Here is a 19,315-nt window from a genome sequence, read left to right as displayed (position 1 = left end):
AACAGCTACGTTAGGATCCATTAGAAGGGCAAACCTCACACATTTTAGAGCCACGGAATTGCCAACATCTGCTACAGCAAGCTGTCCCCAGGGAAACTGATTTTCTTAAAGCAGGGAGCTCTGGCTAACTGAACTTGCAACAGTGCACCCCACATTTATTAAAAGAGAACAGCAGTGTTTGCATCCCACCGCATTACAAAAATGTACGCCTCAATTCAAATCAGGCAGCTCTGACCATGGAATGGATTACATACATTTTTTCCAACAGTGTATGGCAACTATGATTTTCACCTAAAACAAACAGCAATCTGTGGTAAGCAGGTGTAGTGCAAGAGAAATGCATTGTGTATAGTTTTAGTTATATATTTATTTTGATTTAGAAACATATATATACCACTTAAAAAACCCCCACATATTTAAGTAGTGTCATCACAATAAGTTATAGCTCGCCAATGAAAAACCCTTCACGCTAAAAAAAAAGGAAATTATTTTCTTTTCTCTTAAGCTTTTTTTATTGCCATCCAATTATTGATTTTTAATTTATACGGACAATTTATATGCCACTTATATTTAAACAGATCACTAAGTAGTGTTACAACATAGCGACATGTCAAAGAAAAAAACAAATACAAAAATACAGAGAATTTCTGTAAGACACAGCTAAACTAAAGGACCCCCATTCGCATCAAAATAAGTATTATTCATAAAAACCAGCTACAAAAATTCAAAGAGAGTTTACATTGTAAAACACGGTCAATGGTTAAACAAAGTACCCTCTGTAAGGGGAGAGAGACTTTGTGCTGGCTTTTTACGCCTACCTTGCCCCACCTTCATAAGAATTTCTTCCAGAGGAAGAACTGTGAGGGGTGAGAGACAGTGTCTGTCATCATGGAATGACTTGTGCTGCCCCACCTCCAGCCCAAGAAACCTTCAGAAGGGCATTACTGCCATGGGCATTGTGTCTATGTGTATATTAAGGAGCTGAATGGAGTGAAATATTATGAGTCATGGGGGTGGAGAGAGAGTGCATGTGAATTCAACAGTTTGTGTTCTGTTTTGCTTATTTCTGGTTGCTATTTTGTTAATGTTGTTAATATTTCATAGATTATGAATGCTGTAATACTTTATGAGTGCTATAATATATTATTTTTGTTGTAATTGTGCTGTTTTGCCTTTTTAGTTATTTTGTTAATAGCATTTTACTGTTATTGTTTTACTGATGATATATAATTGCTTTGCTGATGATTTGTTAATTCATCGATATGATTTATGCTGTATTTGTGATGATCTGTTATGTTCTATAATGTTATTTTTGGTTGTGTTTTTGTAAGTCACTTTGCAGTTCATTTAAGAATAAGAATAAGAATTTTATTATTTATATACCGTCCAGCCGCCCTGGGCAGCTTCCAGCAGAATATAAAAATATAATAAAACATCAAATGTTAACAACTTCCTGATACAGGGCTATCTTCTAACATTGTGTAGTTCTTTATTTCTATAAACATCTGGAAATACAATATTACAAGTGAGAATAAACTAAAAGGATCAGTTTCTGGGCAGTTTGCAGGGCACAGGTTGGGGACCACTGTAATAAGGTTTCTTTAACTTATGTTATTTAAGAATATGGGGAGGGAAACCTAAATAATTACTGATATAACCTATTTGCACACATGCCTCACCTCAGAGACTGGCATATGCTCGGATATAGAAATGGACACTCAACCATACTTGTTCATTCCTTTGTAGAGATCTGATCTGTGTACTCCAAGGAATGCACAGGGGGGTCATCACGCTCCCATCTTAGGTAGAGGAGCTCCATATATACTGCCAATGTACATTTTTTGCTATGAGGAGTGTGTGCAGCAGATGAAAGCAGCATTGGTGCTGGAAAATCATCAATAGACTTGCAGTTCTTGGCAAAATACATGAAGGTTTTGTTTTGTTTTGTTAATGATGCAAGGTATGCCTAATAAATCAAATGCTGTTGATTCTCTCCCCTCCCTTCGCTTTTGATGCAAAAATAGTAAAAAATAAATAAATGAAGTAACCTGTCCTTAACATCCCACTATTGCATCACTCAAAAGTGCATTGACAATTCAGCTCCTCAGGTGGCATTGAGATTTATGTGTGCTACCTCCCTGGTGCTCCATTTCCCTGTCTGCACCGTCAAATTGATTAGTGGGCAATAAAGAGCGAGGGAAAGCAGCAATGCGGCCAGACGATGTCAATCATATTAATGAATGGTTATTGTTCATGTTGTCCTTGTATCTCATTGTGGCTCACAATCAGCCAGCACATTCCACCAATAAAAATGTTGGTTTTACTCTTGCGTTTTAAGGGTCCTCTTGAAAATGACCTGGTGGTCCAAGTCGCGTTGATTGCTGAAAGCCAACGGTAAGCCATTCAGATAAGTGATCTGAGCCTCAGTGCTTGGATTTGAATGCATTATTTGGAGACTTGTGTGACTGAACCGGAAACTTTGTGATTTGAGACTTAGAACTGTTTTGATGGACTACATGGGATTGTGAATGCTCGAGCCTCAGAGCTGTTTTTAGGCAAAACAGTGTGCAGTATTCTTATAAGAAAAATCTGCTGACTATTGGGCAGTATGAATCCCCTGGACAGACCAGACTTGCTATACATATTAGGAACATGGCTTGGTGCCTTTTCTTGGTCAAAAGAGCAGCAATTTCTTTGTGCTGAATTTCAGGATCCAGCTCAAATCTCCTGTTCTAATGCTGAGTCCCCAACATGCCCTGAGATGCCCAACTCTCTAGTGGTCCCTGTCTCACCTGTTTGCTAATTAAAAAAAAAATTTTTTTTTGCTTTCTGGTGGTGTGATGCAGGGGTGCCTAAGTTTTTTTCATGGGAGGAGCTGTTTTGCCTCTGTTTCACTTGTTCTGACTGGATTCAGTTGTTTTGCTTATTGGGGGTTAGTGCTGAGGATTCCCAGTTTTTCTTCTGTGAAATGGGTAGTTTGTGATACCCACAACTGTTTATTAGATTTCCAAATGTGTCCTTGGGCTCATTTATTTTTTTTGTAGACACCCCTCCCCAACTCCAGTTAAGTTCCCCAGCTCCAGGAAATGATGGATTTTGGTAGCAACTATCCCATGTGGTCCCAGCTTGGCTCTAGTAGCCTAAGATCGTTTAATTCTTTAAGGAGACATTTTGAGAAATAGGTATTGCCAAACACACATTTGCTGGCTTGCTGGCTTTAGCACATGTTCTGACACACTAAGACATCCTATTTATAACAGACTCATCACAGACTTACAGCCTCTGTGGGGTGGATTGCATTCTAGGTGTGAAATCCAGTATTTCTTTCAAAGCCAGTTGCTACCAAGATCCATATTTAATAGCAGGCTCCAGTTCTGCTGCATTCAAATTCCTTGTGATTTCCGTTTTTTTAAAAAAGCCTGCAGGTTTTCTTGAACACATACGGAATCCAGACACAGACTCCTCAGCAGGTTGAACCCATCCAGATATGGCCACAACAGGAGCTTGTGAAAGTAAGACATTGTTTTCAACATTATAGGTAGACCTCTTGTTTCTTTGCTTACTAAATATGCTTCCTATGCTGTGATGAATCATCTGGCTTCTGTTCCATCCCAACGATACCTGAAACTCTCCGAAATATGTATGGTGTTGTTCAGTAAACACACACTTAATTACAAAACTGGGAATAACTTTAGAAATAAGGTGGGAATGAATCATGGCGAGATGCAGTAGATGATGTACTTTCTTTGGTATCTAGGAAATCTCTAATATGTGTTCAGTACTTGTACCTAAGAGCAAGAAATGCTCCTGGTGCTGTTGTAATCTCAAGTTCATTGTACTGAATAATGTTATTCAGGAAATCTTCGTTGAATAATGAAGCGTTCTTATCAGTATTGTTTGTCCATAAATTTCATAATGGTGATGATAAAGCTTCACTATTCAGTAATGGACAGGATTTTAATTTTAACGGGGGGGGGGTGCAAAAATTTCTTTCTTCTGTCTGGTATCTTCCAAGTTTCATTCTAACCACTCTTAAAAAGACAAGGGGACACTCTCTCTGAAATCCTTTCCTGTGCTCACTTTTCTTTCCAAGTAGCTCCACACCCTCCTAGTGGGAAAGAGGGTGTTCTTTCCCTAGATATTCTGTAACGAGATGACCTTTAATTTCTAAAAAGGTCACTCTGCTGCAGAACCATTGACCATGCTCCCTGTAGTCTACTTGGCTCAGAAAGCAGCAGATGGATTGCCTTGGCAAGGGCCCTAAGAGTTAATGTGTTCAGTGAAGCTATCTTGTGTGCAAAAAGTACTAACTGGTGAGATTTTTTTTTTTGGGTGTTCCAGATCATTTCCCTCTCCTGTTCGCATTCACTTGTCATCTCTTCTCTCAGAGACCATAAATATCCTCTTTTAGCCTGAAGGAGCATCTAATCGTAAGACCTAAGGATTAGTCATTCCAGAAACCACACCGACCCATCCCAGCTAAGACCCTGCTTCCCAAGCTAAGGGGGCTGCTATTTACCCCAGCAGCTGCTTGAAATATATGTCAACGATTTATGTATATATTCAACCATTTATACATCTATTCAACCAGTGCTCCTTTTTTGGTAAAAGAAATGAGGTGTTGGTACTCATATAGTGATAAAAGTGCCGTGAGTGCAAAAAAAAGAGAGGTTCTGGTACTCCATATTGATGAGTACCACACACACACACACACACACACACACACACACAATTCAGTGAGTGTTTAACTTATCAAGGCTTTACTTCTATCTAAATGAATGGGACATTTATTTGTTCGTTTGTTTTTAGTTTAAATTGTTGGTCGCTTTTTCACCAAGGTCACTCAAATATATAAACAACGTATCCACAAACAAACACATTAAAATTGTCATAAGAGAAAACAAAGACAAATCTAAAAGACAATATTATTTTTAAAAGACAGAATTAAAACATCCTACCTGCTCAAGGCAGCCACAGATAATTAAAAGCCAAAGGCCTGTTGAAAAAGAAATGATTTTGCCTGGCACATAAAAATATGGAATTCTGGCGCAAGGCAAGCCTCTCCAGGGTGGGGGCATTCCACAAGTGGGAAGCCACCACTGAAAAGGCTGGGCTCTTTTCAAACTCTCAACAACTTATCAAATTCGGGTAGGGAAAACGGCATCTTACCTGCATCATTTGGTTGTTACTTCAATCCCTTAAGAATACTGAAGGGGATGCTTTTTGTCATTTTGCAACGACAACCTTTTACATTTCTTTGTATACAACGACAACACACACACATGTGCACAGACAGATGTATTACAGATCCGTATAGGTGCTCATTGCACCTGTGAGTAAATTTTCCATCAGGGATTAATTCTGCTGCAAGCTGACTTTATCTTAACAGCACAAACTTGCAACAGTGATTTTTTATTTTTAAAGTTATTTTAGGAAAACCAAACCCTGTTAGGCTATAAGGGTCCATTGGACACCTTCCTTTAGTTGCTATGAGTCCACCTGTGCAACTCTTCTGGTTTCCCCCCCTGGGCCTCTTGAAAGCCCATTGAGGAATTTAAGTTAACATTGTATGGCCCAGTATTCCCCAATATTTATTTATGTTAGACTGTATTTTTGGACTATTATATCAATAAAAAGTATTTATGTTAAAATGGAGCCAGTTTGAAATCTTTTATTTCTAGCTAGAACTTTAAAAAGGCCTGTTGGATTCCAGTAGCAAATAAATACTGCCAAACAGCATGCAAGCTGTGTTTCGTGCATTAGACTTTGTGCATTGTGATGTTTTTACAGGCTTACTTCCATCTGGGGGTCAATGACAAACTGGGACTCTCGGGAAGACCTGACCGACCAGTAGGCTGCCTTGGAACATCAAAGGTCCGTGCAAGAAATGGCTCTTCTGCATGCTTTCATTAGTGTGAATAGTGGAGGAGGTCTGCGTGTAAATATTGGAGGACAATTGAATTATCCTCTAAACTCTGAAAGCAATTCACATGGCTTAAGTTTACCAAAGGCTTTGCCCAGATTCTTTAAGGAAAAGTCACCTCTGTGGTTACTTGCCTGAAATTTTTCATGCATATGATAAAGTCAGGCACTTGCCCATGAAAGTTTATGCCACACTCAAAATGGAGATAAAAGCTTCCTTCATTTGCATGATTTGTCTTAGTGCCGAGTTTTAATTATAAAACATAATATGGATTTTTTCTTCTTCATAAGATTTGGTTAACAGTATCCTATGTACGGTATTAAAGGAAATGTTTGTTTTTCCCTTTCGGCAGATTTATCGAATCCTTGGCAAGACTGTTGTTTGCTACCCAATAATCTTTGATCTAAGTGATTTCTTCATGTCTCAGGATGTGATGATGCTGATTGATGACATTAAGGTAGGTGTAAATGTGCACATGTAAAACCTGGTGCCCATTAAATGTTTTACATTTTAAAACTTAAGCAATGACTCATTAGGCTACAACCCTGATAAGGAGGGAACACAGTTTTCATTTTGAGGCTACAACTCCATGTTTGCTTACTTGAAACTAAGCCTCACTGTCTTAATTCTGGGGAAGCCAGAATTGGGGGTGCACAGATCTCATGTTCACAGCACAGTGAATGTTGCTGCATTTGGATTTGCACAAGAACATCAGTGGGGTTTGCATGCCTTTTCCTACACAGATGTAGAACATTTCCAACATTTCAAATGACACATCTAGGGCAAACATGAAGGCAGAGGATAGACAGCCTTGAGAAAGGGGGTATAATAGAATATTAAAGGGCAGATACAACAGTCATTGGGACATGGGTGGCACTGTGGGTTAAACCACTGAGCCTAGGGCTTGCCGATCAGAAGGTCAGTGGTTCGAATCCCTGCAATGGGGTGAGCTCCAGTTGCTCTGTCCCTGTTCCTGCCAACCTAGCAGTTTGAAAGCACGTCAAAGTGCAAGTAGATAAATAGGTGGGAAGGTAAACGGCGTTTCCGTGCACTGCTCTGGTTCGCCAGAAGCGGCTTAGTCACGCTGGCCAGATGACTTGGAAGCTGTACGCCGGCTCCCTCGGCCAATAAACTGAGATGAGCCCTGCAACCCCAGAGTCGGCCACGACTGGACCTAATGGTCAGGGGTCCCTTTACCTTTACCTTTACAGCAGTCATTGGAAAGTATTGCAGAGTAGTCACCCACTATCACCCACTTTGTGAAATTCAGAATTATTTGCAGTGTTCTGTGCTATGAGAGAGAAGGCTGGACACCATATGGGGATGGTGGATATTAAATTGATTGAAGTTGGTAACAATACATGCTTGCATAGGTAGGCGTCAGAGTTATACATTCATGGATGGGAAGAAGTGTGACTGATGCAACAAGGGGGCAGTTACAGAAAACTGGTCACCTGTTAAAAGAAACCTTTTTTGGCTGGGCCATGGGGAGAGACAGCAGTTGAAATGCAGCTCTTCAATGAGAGATTTTGTTGACTTCCAATCAGCATCTGCTGGCTCATAAGGGCTGTTCTGGGAACTTCGGAACAACATGCACCAAATGTCATTTCTCTCTTCTTTTCCTTTTGGTCCTTGGGCTTTTGAATGGCCTGATCTGGCAATTTGCATGTAGTGAAACCCTCTATGTTGCAAAATCATTTGCAATAATCCCCACACTGGGTCAGTTCAGAAATGCTTTTATGATTTTTGAATAAATAAATGAAATGAAATCTTCCTGACCTGTTTTGAACATTTCATGAGTTTCCTGTAGTTGAAGTGTTCTAGTTGCACCATTCTGCTCCCTCCTCTCATTTATTGTTGTTTTTGTATTTATGCAGAATGCTTTGCAGTTCATTAAACAGTACTGGAAAATGCATGGCCGCCCCCTGTTCCTTGTGCTTATTCGGGAGGACAATATAAGGTAAGCCCTCAACAGATGCAAAAACTCCTATCACTTCTAGATGGTTAGAGTTTGTCCTATTGATGCATTTCATTTTCCAACTATCAGGGGAAGCAGATTCAATCCGATACTTGACATGCTGGCCAGTTTCAAGAAGGGAGTTGTTGGTGGAGTAAAGGTTCATGTTGACAGGCTACAGGTAAGCTGGCCTTTTTGTACGTGCAACTATGTAGCCTTGCCAAATGAAATTTGATTGCTGCTGTTTTTGGAAACCAGGCGAGCTGTTTCTCATTGCTCATCCTGCCCTGAAATACAGAGAGACAGAAAGTACAGTAGTTTAGGTGGTCCTGTTGGTTTTAATTATCTTTATTTTGTTCCTGCTGGGATAAAATCTTACAGTAATATGTGTGGCTCATACGTGTGCATGCTCTATTATTTCCAGACATCAGGGGAATTTGCATCCTTTTCTTTTTTATTTAGTAATCCTTTATCTGATTAAAAAGCCATACTATCATATGGGACTTTTCTCAGTCCTATGCTACAAAGTGTGTTATTCTTTCAAAGCGGGGCTAATTCAAAGTCCTCAGAGGACACTTGTTCTCCTTCCCCCATTGCCTTTCCATGTAGATTTACTTAATAATTAATAAGCATTTTAGAAGAATGTTTTATTTCTTTGATGGTTGTTGCTGTTTATATAGTGTGTTTATTCATGGTGGGAGTTAACTTTAAAAAATGGGCTAATTTTTAATCAAGATCTGCTTTATGCTTTATTCTCTACGTACAAGTTGTTGAAGGTGACCTCAGCTTCGTTGCACTGTAGTGTATTTTTTTTAACATCTTCAAGAAAGTATGACTGAAAGTTAGACCTAATCAGTTATATGATGGTATGCTGTTGTAGAAACTGCCTTGCCTCTCCACCTTGTGCATCACTGCACAATGTGTGCCTGTCGAATTTGCTTTGACAGTTAGGTGCCGGCTCTATAGTTTCCAGGGTTCCTGTGCATGTGCAGAGCCCTGTCCCATTCTTTCAAGTCTGGCTCCTCTGCCCCACCCACCCTTTGACCCACCTACTCGCTTCTGATCAGGGACCCAACACAGGTGCCCATTTCAGGGAACTTTGTGGGCCCTTTCTCATTTTCTGAAAAAACCTAGGGTTTACCCACACTCACCTTTTACTCCACTCTTTCCAGCTAGAGATCCATGCTCCAATGCTCTGTGCTGGAGCATAGTGTGTGTGTGTGTGTGTGTGTGTGTGTGTGTGTGTGTTAGTTTTGGCCCCAAGTTTTACCCAAGAAAACCCACTCTTTGAAGCTGAATTGGAGCAAACATCAGTTCAGGTTTTCTATGGGGGGAAAGTGTGGTTCAGTGGTGCTGTATTTCCACCCCTTGCCTTTTGAAACTACTAGAGTCCTTAGATCTGCTGATGTGTGTGTCGGGGGGGGGGGTGTTGTTTGCAGAACTCTCAGCAATTAAGAGTTTGGGATTGGTTGCTGGAGTCACACTGGCATGATCAACTTGATCTTTGCACACTAAATTTCTCAAGTTTTAATCATGCTGCATTTCCTTTTGCTAACGTTTAATCATTAATTTCCTAAATTAATCTTGTGTCGTGTCTTGGATATCATCCATTTCATTAAAACGAGGAGAGAAAACTGAAATACTGAGATTGTGAAATGCCGATAATGCATTATCTATTAAAGGGAATATATACTGCATGTTCATAATTTACTTCCAGCTTTTGCATTTGTATGCATGCATATATATATATATATATATATATATATATATATATGCTTTTAGATGTTAATTCATGGGAAAGCTGCATAATCTTAGCTTGCAATATTTGCATAACAATATTTCCATCCATTTCAGCTGCAGAATTTATAAGGTTCCCTGTCTTAGCCATAATTTTCACATTTGCAGCCTGTAATTTGTGCTCAAGGGGAATACGCAAGTTAAACAGAAAAGAGCAGAATCGGCATTAAACAAAATCTCCAACCAAACCACCGTGTCTTTGCATTCCATTCATTATCCTATTGTGGTGGCATCGCTATCAAAATATTTTTTCTTACATAAGTTTCACTCTACCTGAATCTGTTTCCTTTCCTTCACTACTTTGAAACCCTTTTTAACAGAAAGACCTTAAAAACAGGTTTAATTGGAAATATCCCCCTGCCAAAAAGTTAAGTGGCTACTTGATGAATTAATAGCAAATAGTATGGGTGCCTAATAAAATATTGATAGCATAAAGTGTAGCATTGTTCTCCAATAGCGCATAAATATTTGTGCAGAGAATTCAGCTGGCAGGGTTAGGGAGAAGGAAGAAAAGAGAGGAAAGCCTAATAAAGTCTTAGATGTATGCTTTATGTATCTGTAGCACAGCATGTTGTTAGAAAACGACTAGGATAATTAAATACGGAGGTATTTTCCTAAAGGCATCTGGAGGTCAGTCAGCATCCAGGATACTGTCTCCTCTTGGCTTGGACTCAAAATAAAAATCCTAACTGCTAAGAGGAAGGGATCTGGCCTTCCTGCCTTTGTGTAGGAAACAATATCTTTGTGAGCCCCCTTTTGGAGATATAGGTCATGTCTGTACCATACATGTAAAGCATTCTCTAACAGCCCTCACCAGATCTTGCTGACCACAGGATGCCTTGGATTTGGATGTTTTGGAGCTGGAGTGACCATCAACTGTGATGTAGGCATTCCCTCCCTTTTCTCTGATTCAGAAGTCATCTTTGTGGCTCTGTATTGGCCTAGGAGGTCCTAGTTTCTGGACCTGGTGAACATATCAGTCTGGAAATTGTAACACCTTGCAGTGGAAGAGAACATTGTTCAGGGCCCAACAATTCATTTTTGGCCAAAGCTCTTCCATCTGATATCCTGGAGGCTGAGATGCTCTGGCTAACCCAGAAGCATTTACCTGGGAAGTTACTGTACTCTGTTTTCCTCTCAGAGGGTCTTGGCCAACAAGATGCATAGCACTGATTTGAAAGCTTTTATTCTTCTGGAGTGCCTGGTCCAAGGTTAACTCCATATGAATGGATGCAAAGGACATGCTGGGCTCCCTTCAGGCCAAGGTGCATAAGGAACTAAGAACCAATACTATTAAAAAGGCAGGTGGCTGCTCTTGGTAGGATTTCTTAAAGTGCTGAGACTTTCCCCCCTCAAACAGCTTCAATTCCCAGAGTTCCATGGGCAGAGGAATTGATTGTTACATCACTTTGTAGATTGTAGCTTTGTGAGGGGAATAGGGGTCTCCAAACAACTCTCAGGACCTTCAGCAGACTACATTGAGTCATTGAGGTTAATGTGATATAAAAGTCCTTTAAAAGTATAGTGTGCCTGTGACCTGAGGGGCTTTTTTGTTTTTGTCTTTGTCTTTTAACTTCTCCCCTGCAAAAACCTAGTCCCTAGTTTCAATCTGAGAAGAGCACATCAATCCATTGCCAAACTTCCTTGCTCCATGAGTAAAGTAAGCGAGCAGGGGGTAGAGATTGCACAGATCTTTAAAGCCTCCCCCATTCTCCCCCATCCACTCCCCAAGATACATCCAGAATGGGCATTTCATAGCCCTCTCTTACTATATGAGAAGGAATACAACACCATGAGCAATGGCATTAACACATTTTTAAGGACCTCTGAGTTAAAGGACAACTTCACTACCCTGTGACCTGTAAGTGCTCTGAAAGACTGCTTGGGCAATATGTGATTTATGGCCAATCTATGCCCCTATGCTGAGGGGCAAAGATCCAGGAAGACTTGTTTCTTGGGGGAACCAACTGCAGTGGCAGCAGTGCAGGGCCCTTCAGGGATGCATATCCTATTTCCGAGAATATAATCCAAGTAATCTGCTACTAAAGAATTTGTTTGCATCATGTACTGGAGTGCTTCTAGAAGGCTCTGTGCATTCCTAACTTCTTTAATATGCTTTAACCGGCTTCAGTGACTCCTTGGTCTATGCCCAGAATGAGTCAACAAAGCTGAATCATACCTCAGTTTGGGATGTCAAAGACCACAATTTTAATGCAAAAGTACCAACATCCAAAAAAGTTAGGCACCCCAAAGGCAGGGACAGGAGGATATAGCATATACTGGTTGCGATGGGGTGAGCTCCCATTGCTCGGTCCCTGCTCCTGCCAACCTAGCAGTTTGAAAGCATGTCAAAGTGCAAGTAGATAAATAGGTACCGCTCCAGCGGGAAGGTAAACAGTGTTTCCATGCGCTGCTCTGGTTTGCCAGAAGTGGCTTAGTCATGCTGGCCACATGACCCAGAAGCTGTACGCCGGCTCCCTCGGCCAATAAAGCCAGATGAGTGCCGCAACCCCAGAGTCGGTCATGACTGGACCTAATGGTCAGGGGTCCCTTTGCCTTTACCTTTACCGACATCCAAAATAGTTAGGCACTCCCAAGGCAGGGACAGGAGGATATAGCCATTTAGTTTGCACTAGCACCACTCACCTGTTGGCTGGTTCACCAGGGAAGATGCCAATGCAGGATTGAGCTTTCTCTCCTTTTTCCAGCCTCCTGGGGACATAGTTCTAAGCCCCCTCTCCAGTTACATAACCAATTTGGGCCCTTAGTCTTATTAAGAAGATTCCCACCCCCCCCTTTGTTGCTCACAGATTTTCCTTGCCACTTACCTCTTAAAAGCCCTACTCCAAATCACCCTTGCTTGGAAAATTGCAGCTGATAAACAGTGTGCAATAAGTGACCCTAAGCAAGACCAGCATGGAGCAAGGCAGGTGTGCCCATACTTCCAAGGTTAGTGAGCACGGGTAGCAAGAAAGGCTTCCTTGCCTTGTTCATTTGTTCATTATATTTATATACAGCGCCTTATCTGAAGATCAGTATAAAAATTAAACATGTATAACACAATAACAAATGAAACAATAACATACAACACACATGCCATTAACCTGTGTTCAACCCATATCCACAGTGGTGTCTAGTGTTAATGTATTTTCTGATCCCAAGAGTGGACAGGATGGGAAGCTGGAGAATAAGTGATGGTGCTGCTGGCCACTCCTTGTTATCTAGTGGACATGAGCTGGGTCATTCCCAGTCAAGTCTGCCCTAATTCATTCCCCTGCTGATGCCACTTGCAACATAAGGGAACATAAAGCTGCAGTTCTCTTGTCTCACCAGGAACAACCTGGCACCATGCCTGAAGATGGAAACTTTCATTAGCATATATATATTTAAAGCTTTAGTTGGAGGGAATAGCTTCAATATATCCCACTTAGTTAAGTCTTTCTGGATCATCCTATACGAGGGCAGTGTAATATCTTTGCTAACTTTTATTATTACTCTCCTATTCTCTTTCTTCTCCATTACAGACAATAATTTCTGGAGCAGTCGTTGAACAACTGGATTTCTTAAGAATAAGTGACACAGAAGAGTATGTATGCTTGAAATCAAATTACAGTAGAACATTAACCTATAGCATCCCAAAGCCCCCACACTAGATTCCCCACCACCACCAAATCAAATTACAAAGATTGATAGTTAAAATGTGCACTGGATTTGGGAGATTTCGATATTGTCTTTCTGCAGGCCTCCAGAATTTAAGAGTTTTGAGGAGCTTGACCTCCCAAAACATTCAAAAGTAAAGAGACAAACCAGCACACCACACTTGACTGAACTGGAACAACAGCCAGATATTAATGCTAATGACTGGAAAAACAGGCCGACTTATGAGATTCTTCAGAAACTGAATGTAAGTATAAAGGAAAAACTAAATATACTGTGACCCATCTGTGCTTTTCTCTTAAGGCATGCAGCTCACTGAAGAGGATAGACACTGGCATGCATCCTACACAATCTGTTTTATTTAATCTAAGCAAGCAGGAATGTTCGTGAAATATTCCCAAACCTCACCTTTTTGTCAAAACAGAAAATATGGAAGGTGATGATAATACAGGAAGAAACATAGAGTTTACCCTATCTAGTCCAGAGGTCTTCAAATTGGGTACTTAGCATGTTTTACCACAAGCACTGTAGAGGTTTCTCTAAGGAACTGCAATGTCAAGGATAGAATCTGGGAGAATCCAGTGTTTAATTTCATTATGGTAATCTTTCATAAATGTTGGAAGTCCTTGCCTATAACTCATTCAGGGATTAAGACCAGCTTTCCCCAACCTGGTGCTCTCCTGATGTTTTGGACTGCAATTTCTATCATTTTTGACCCCTGGAAATGCTGGCTGGAGTTTATAGGGGTTATGGTCCATAACATCTGGAGGACTTCAGGCTAGAGTTTGGTGGTATAGAACCACAGAGTAACATTTACAACTCAGGATGTCCTACAATTTTTCTGACTTTGTTATATAGATCTGGAAGCTTTCAAGTGAGCATTCCTTCACATAGACTGAGTCTTTTTTCCTGTTAAGTGTCATTACCATCATAGGAAATGAGATAGAGAGTTGAAATTTCCGAAGAGACGCCTTCCTTAAACACACCTGGTTTTGTGTACATAGCATCAATGAAAAGCAACTTAAACTTGTAACATTTGGCATTTCCTTGCTATTGATTTACATTTTATGGCTGTTCCTTATCAGGACTGCAACTGCCTAGCAAGCCAAGCAATTCTGCTGAACATTTTGCTCAAAAGAGAAGGCCCGAATTTCATCACCAAGGAAGGTATGATTGCAGGAGGCAATTTTGCACATCCATAGATGAACATGAATAATGGGTATGCACACTGCAAGTTGTGTTGCTATTTTCCTCTCCATTAAAGCACTTTCAATTTAAAATGGGAAACATGCATTCGTACACTGTAGAGTGGAATGAACCGTTAAATGTATTAACTCTTTTAAATAGTCTGCACACCATATGGTTGCCTGTTTATAATTCTGAGCATGTGGTTTGTGGGGGAAGAAGGTTTCATCTGCTATGGTAAGGTGAAGCTGGAATGCAGGTTGTGCATGTTTGAAATTGTAGAATCTTCACATTGGTTTTCTATACAAATGTGTTATTCTAATGTTGCTGTTGGAAGCTTAATACAGTTTTTAAAACTGGCTGCACTGCATTAAGAAGTGCAGAGACACAGATCAATTCACAGGTGCAGTACTCCCCCCCCCCATGTATTAGTCCTCTCTTTCTTTAAAATGTAACACATTTTGCAAAACATCTCAATGATAATATTTTGCAAATGTGTTACACCTTGTCTGCCAAAAACAGTTTGTTCAATAAAGGGGAACATATTCAAACTTTTGGATCAATGTCACATCTGTTTAAAATGTATCTCTCTGTGACTAAGGAGATAAATTCCTTTCCATTTTCCAGAGGTAGCTGATTGCATCATGATGACCATCCTCGTGTTGCTAATGAAAAACATAAATCAGTATCAGAATGGCTGATTCATAGATCTTATTTATTTTGTCTTACTCTTACTTTGTCCTCTATATAAAAAGTATCTGTCTGAGTTTAGCCACTGGAAGAATTTGCTGCACCAAGTGAGTTTGAGTGCTTACTTGCATTGGCAACATAAGAAATCAAGAGCCAAATTTATGGCTCAGTTCTCAGTTCTGAATGCCTTCCTTATAGCTTACAGCTAAACAAATAAAATTATTATTATTCCTCTTCATGTCTATTTTTCCAGACAAGTAGCTTAGCATATAAGTAAAAATAAAATCAATATTACCAAAAAAACCCCCAAAATAAAACAGATTCTGAACTCCAATGACATAACAGTATTCTAAACTCCATCCAGTGAGCAGGAGGGAAAAATACTCATGAAAGGTCAATCTTTAGGCCAAAAAGTCAGAGGTGCAGCCATCTGCTTCATCTCTACTAGGAGAGAGTACCAAAGGTGTGGAGCTACCACCAAAAAGGCCCTTTCTATCATGGATGCCCACTTTATAAACCTGGGGGTGGACACACCAAGAGGGCCTCTGATTGAGATCTCATTGTGTGAGCAGGATGGTCGTAGACCTTCCATTAAGCAGTTTGGGCCCAATCAATTAAGAGTTTTGAATGTGAAAAACAGCACTCTAAATTGGGGATGGAAATGAATTGAAAGCCAGTACAGCTAGTATATTACATGTGTTCTTGAATGTGATGGCCATACACCCATCTGGACCACAGCGGCTGCATTTTCAACCAGCTGGAGCTCCTGGACTTTCTTTAAAGACAGATCTCCATAGAACGCATTGTCTAGCCTCAAAAACCTGTTTAGTTTTCATACCAATTGATTGATTCTCCCTCTTGTTATGTTACAGGAAGCTTACACACACACACACACACACACACACACACACACACACATATACACACACACACACACATATACATACATATATATATATATGAGAAACTATATAACAAGTAATATTATATAACTAATAGAAACTAGGAGTGAAATTCTTCAGTAGGGTTATAGTGAAAATCTGCACTGGGATTCTTAGCAATTGGGTAATTCAGTCCAGCTGGTTTGCTCCATGTTTAGCTTCTCTGACAAGTTCCATCAAAATGACTCTTGTGGCCCAGTTTGAAGAAACTCTACAAATAAGGGCTTTGGAAGAGGCTTAACTATTGCTCTGCTAGTGCAGAATCACAAAGCAACTACAGGCCTGCATTGCACAAAGGGCTCGTCTTAGTAAAAACATTAGCAATTGGTATTCTAACTGCTTAGCTACATAACTGTACATTAGCTTACGAATGATAAGGGCAAGCTCCGTAGGTTACAATTGCCAAAGGATACCTGTTGCTCATCTGTTTTCTGCCAGAAACCAATGAAGTACGTAAGCAAAATGCGCGTATGCACATACATTTATGCTCTTGCATGTTCATAAATGGGAAAGTGGGGTCCATCTGGTATTTCATATTGTGGACAGAATTGGCAGTGCTGCCCTTACACAGCAAGATGAAATGAGCTTAAAGCATAGATCAAACTCATTATCCAGCTGCAGTATAACCTCTCCACCTTCTTTTCCTTTCTTTCTTTTTCTCTTTTTCACTTTACTTGTGAATTAGGTACGGTCTCTGATCAGATTGAAAGAATCTATCGAAAGGCTGGTAGCAGAAAGCTCTGGTTTGTATTTAGTGTTCAGCTTGTTAATATTTTTGCACTATGTTCGTTGAATTCTGCGCTACACATGTTTACATCTAGTTTTCTGCAATTTAAGTAAATGAGCTACATTGGGGGGGGGGGTTCTAATGCATACACTTTAATAATGTGTTTTTGTTCCTCTTCTGGCTGTGTGCAGCCATTGCTTAAGTCTGTAGAAAAAGGAAGGTGGGGTCTTAAGTTCTGTCTGGAACACTGGTATATTATCTGGAGGCTCTTCCCCTTAATATCTGATGCTGAAGGATTATCTATAGTTATTCAGTGGTAAGTGCACTCTGCATCTGGTGAGGAACACTTTCATCTCCTCTTCATAGTATTCAGAAGTGAGTGCTGCTGTTGAAAACTGACTGAGTCCTGATAGCACCTATAGGATGAATCACACTGTAGAGTTGAGTGCTGGTTAAGAGAAAAGGAGGGAAAACAACCAAGAAAGGTTGCATTAACAGACAACTTGCACTATTCAAAAGCCCTTTTGATTACTGCAGCGTGGATGTTATGAATTAGATAGGACCCATTCTTTTCACTCTGGGAATTACTGACTTGCTAAAACTGCTTTTGCTAAGCCCTTTAAAATACATGTTGGCATGTATCCAGTGCAGCACTAAGTAACTGTCCCATCAGCACAAGGATTTCTGCTTGCACAATGGAACTCTTTCCCTGCCCTGCCCCCTGCTTCCTCTCCCAATGCTCTCCCAAGATCAGCTCTGAAGGGTTGGGGGAGTCCACAGAACAGATTTAGAAGGGGAGGAGAGGGGGAAAGTCCTTTTGTGCAGGCAGAAATCCTTGCACTGATAGCTGCTTACTGCTGCCTTGGATACAAGTCATTATTTTTAAGGTTCATGCGTGTCATCTGTATTTCCTACCCAGTTATGATTGCTTTGATGCCTTGCTTCCCATGTCATTGCTTCACCCCAATACCTTTAGAATTAGATGTACAGTAAAGCAGGAGGAATGTGCAGCTGTCTGGCCATCAGTCTTTCGAATGGGCTCCTGTGATACCTCAGCTGTGCAAGGAAAGGAGTCTAGTGATCTTCTTTTGGAAACCTGTTTCTGTCTCGGAATGGAATTAAACTGAGATGCTCTCCGTAAGCCAGTCAGTGGCCAGAATAATAAATGCTGTGTCTGGCTCAGCATTTCGTTAACAGCAGTGACCAGTCATATTTCTCTGTGTGTTCCCAAGGAGACCATGAAAGTGGCAGCTATTTCCCCTTGTTTGTCTGCAGCATCTGGGATCCGGAAAGATACTGTCTCTGTACATGGGGTTCCATTTAGCTATTGTGGCCTGTGCTCCCTGTAGTTGTCTAAAAAGCTGTCATAAGTCAGCGGCTACCAACTCGTTGACTATGCCCTACCTCCACTGTCGGAGGCAGTATGCTTCTGGATTCCAGTTGCTGGAAACCACACGATGGGAGAGTCCTCTTGTGTTCCGGCCCTGCTGGCGGGCTTCCCATAGGTTAGGCATCTGGAATGGCCACTGTGAGAACAGGATGCTGGACTAGATAGGCCACTGGCCTGATCCAGCAAGCCCTTCTTACGGCCATATCTTCCTAACAACATGTCGGAATAAATCACTTCTAAAGAATTTGATGGCTAGTTCAGCGTCCCCAGTGGGTGTTTCAGTTTCTGGTTCTCAAGGCGCACACACACCATTCTTCTTGGACATGCCTAACTAGCTCTCTAAAGTCCCTGGATCACTAGGCATATTTTGTACAAGTTATATGTGGAAACGGTCTTCCGCTTGAATTCCTCTTTCATAATTGTCATATGCCACATCTAGGTTGGTGCTTCGCTGCAGTGCGGCATACATTCAGAAATTCGCTGCCTCTTTAGCCCCCCATATTACAACTTTGGTAGTCCACGGGAAGCAGGTAAAGGGCATAGAGGTTTGGAGCTGTGCCGCTTGACATGTGCTGTCTTATTTGCATTTTGATGGTCTTTGCTTATGGTGCTGCTGTTTTATCTTTTCCCAGTGCTTGGCTCTTGATTTTAAGGAGTGTGTGCACCCGCCATCATACAAATCCACATCAATTTGGTTGATGGATTTTACGCTACCTTAGTCAAATATCACACACTCATTCATTAATGTTTGTGAAAAATGATAGTTGCAGTTACAAATTCTGTGTTGGGCAATGTGAAACATCCAGTTACTTCAGAAATATTGTTACGTTTGATTTTCTTTTGTAGAAAAGATAGTCTTCTTAAACACTGCAGCCCATTTTAAAACCCAGCACTTTACATGGTTTACGTTTTCACTGCTATGGTATATCCATGCATACACCTAGAAAGTTATACTGTTCCCACATCATCTGCTGAAGAAGACATGGTTTATCTGCTGCTGGGCTGTAACATTTCAGGTGTGGGGCTGAATATTTGAATCAAAAAACAA

At 40.7% G+C, this 19,315-nt stretch overlaps 1 protein-coding gene across 9 annotated transcripts in view; it reads left to right on the top strand.

Moving 5' to 3' along the window:
• The window catches only part of PHKB (phosphorylase kinase regulatory subunit beta), a 142,000-nt gene that overhangs the window by 99,855 nt on the left and 22,830 nt on the right, over positions 1 to 19,315 (top strand). For 7 of the 9 annotated variants that reach the window (XM_081015503.1, XM_081015507.1, XM_081015506.1 and 4 more), the window contains 10 exons: positions 2,339 to 2,394; positions 3,419 to 3,512; positions 5,791 to 5,874; positions 6,276 to 6,380; positions 7,801 to 7,883; positions 7,971 to 8,061; positions 13,202 to 13,263; positions 13,419 to 13,581; positions 14,420 to 14,501; positions 16,836 to 16,893. In XM_081015503.1, the coding sequence (XP_080871629.1) occupies positions 2,339 to 2,394; positions 3,419 to 3,512; positions 5,791 to 5,874; positions 6,276 to 6,380; positions 7,801 to 7,883; positions 7,971 to 8,061; positions 13,202 to 13,263; positions 13,419 to 13,581; positions 14,420 to 14,501; positions 16,836 to 16,893 (878 nt within the window). Of the gene's footprint in view, positions 1 to 2,338; positions 2,395 to 3,418; positions 3,513 to 5,790; positions 5,875 to 6,275; positions 6,381 to 7,800; positions 7,884 to 7,970; positions 8,062 to 13,201; positions 13,264 to 13,418; positions 13,582 to 14,419; positions 14,502 to 16,835; positions 16,894 to 18,706; positions 18,798 to 19,315 lie in introns of all 9 variants that reach the window. The other 2 variants (XM_081015504.1, XM_081015500.1) reach the window with 1 other exon arrangement.

This window comes from Podarcis pityusensis (genome assembly GCF_964106645.2).
Source record: "Podarcis pityusensis genome assembly, chromosome: 8".
NCBI classification, from domain to species: domain Eukaryota; kingdom Metazoa; phylum Chordata; class Lepidosauria; order Squamata; family Lacertidae; genus Podarcis; species Podarcis pityusensis.
This window is presented reverse-complemented; position numbering and strand designations above follow the sequence as displayed.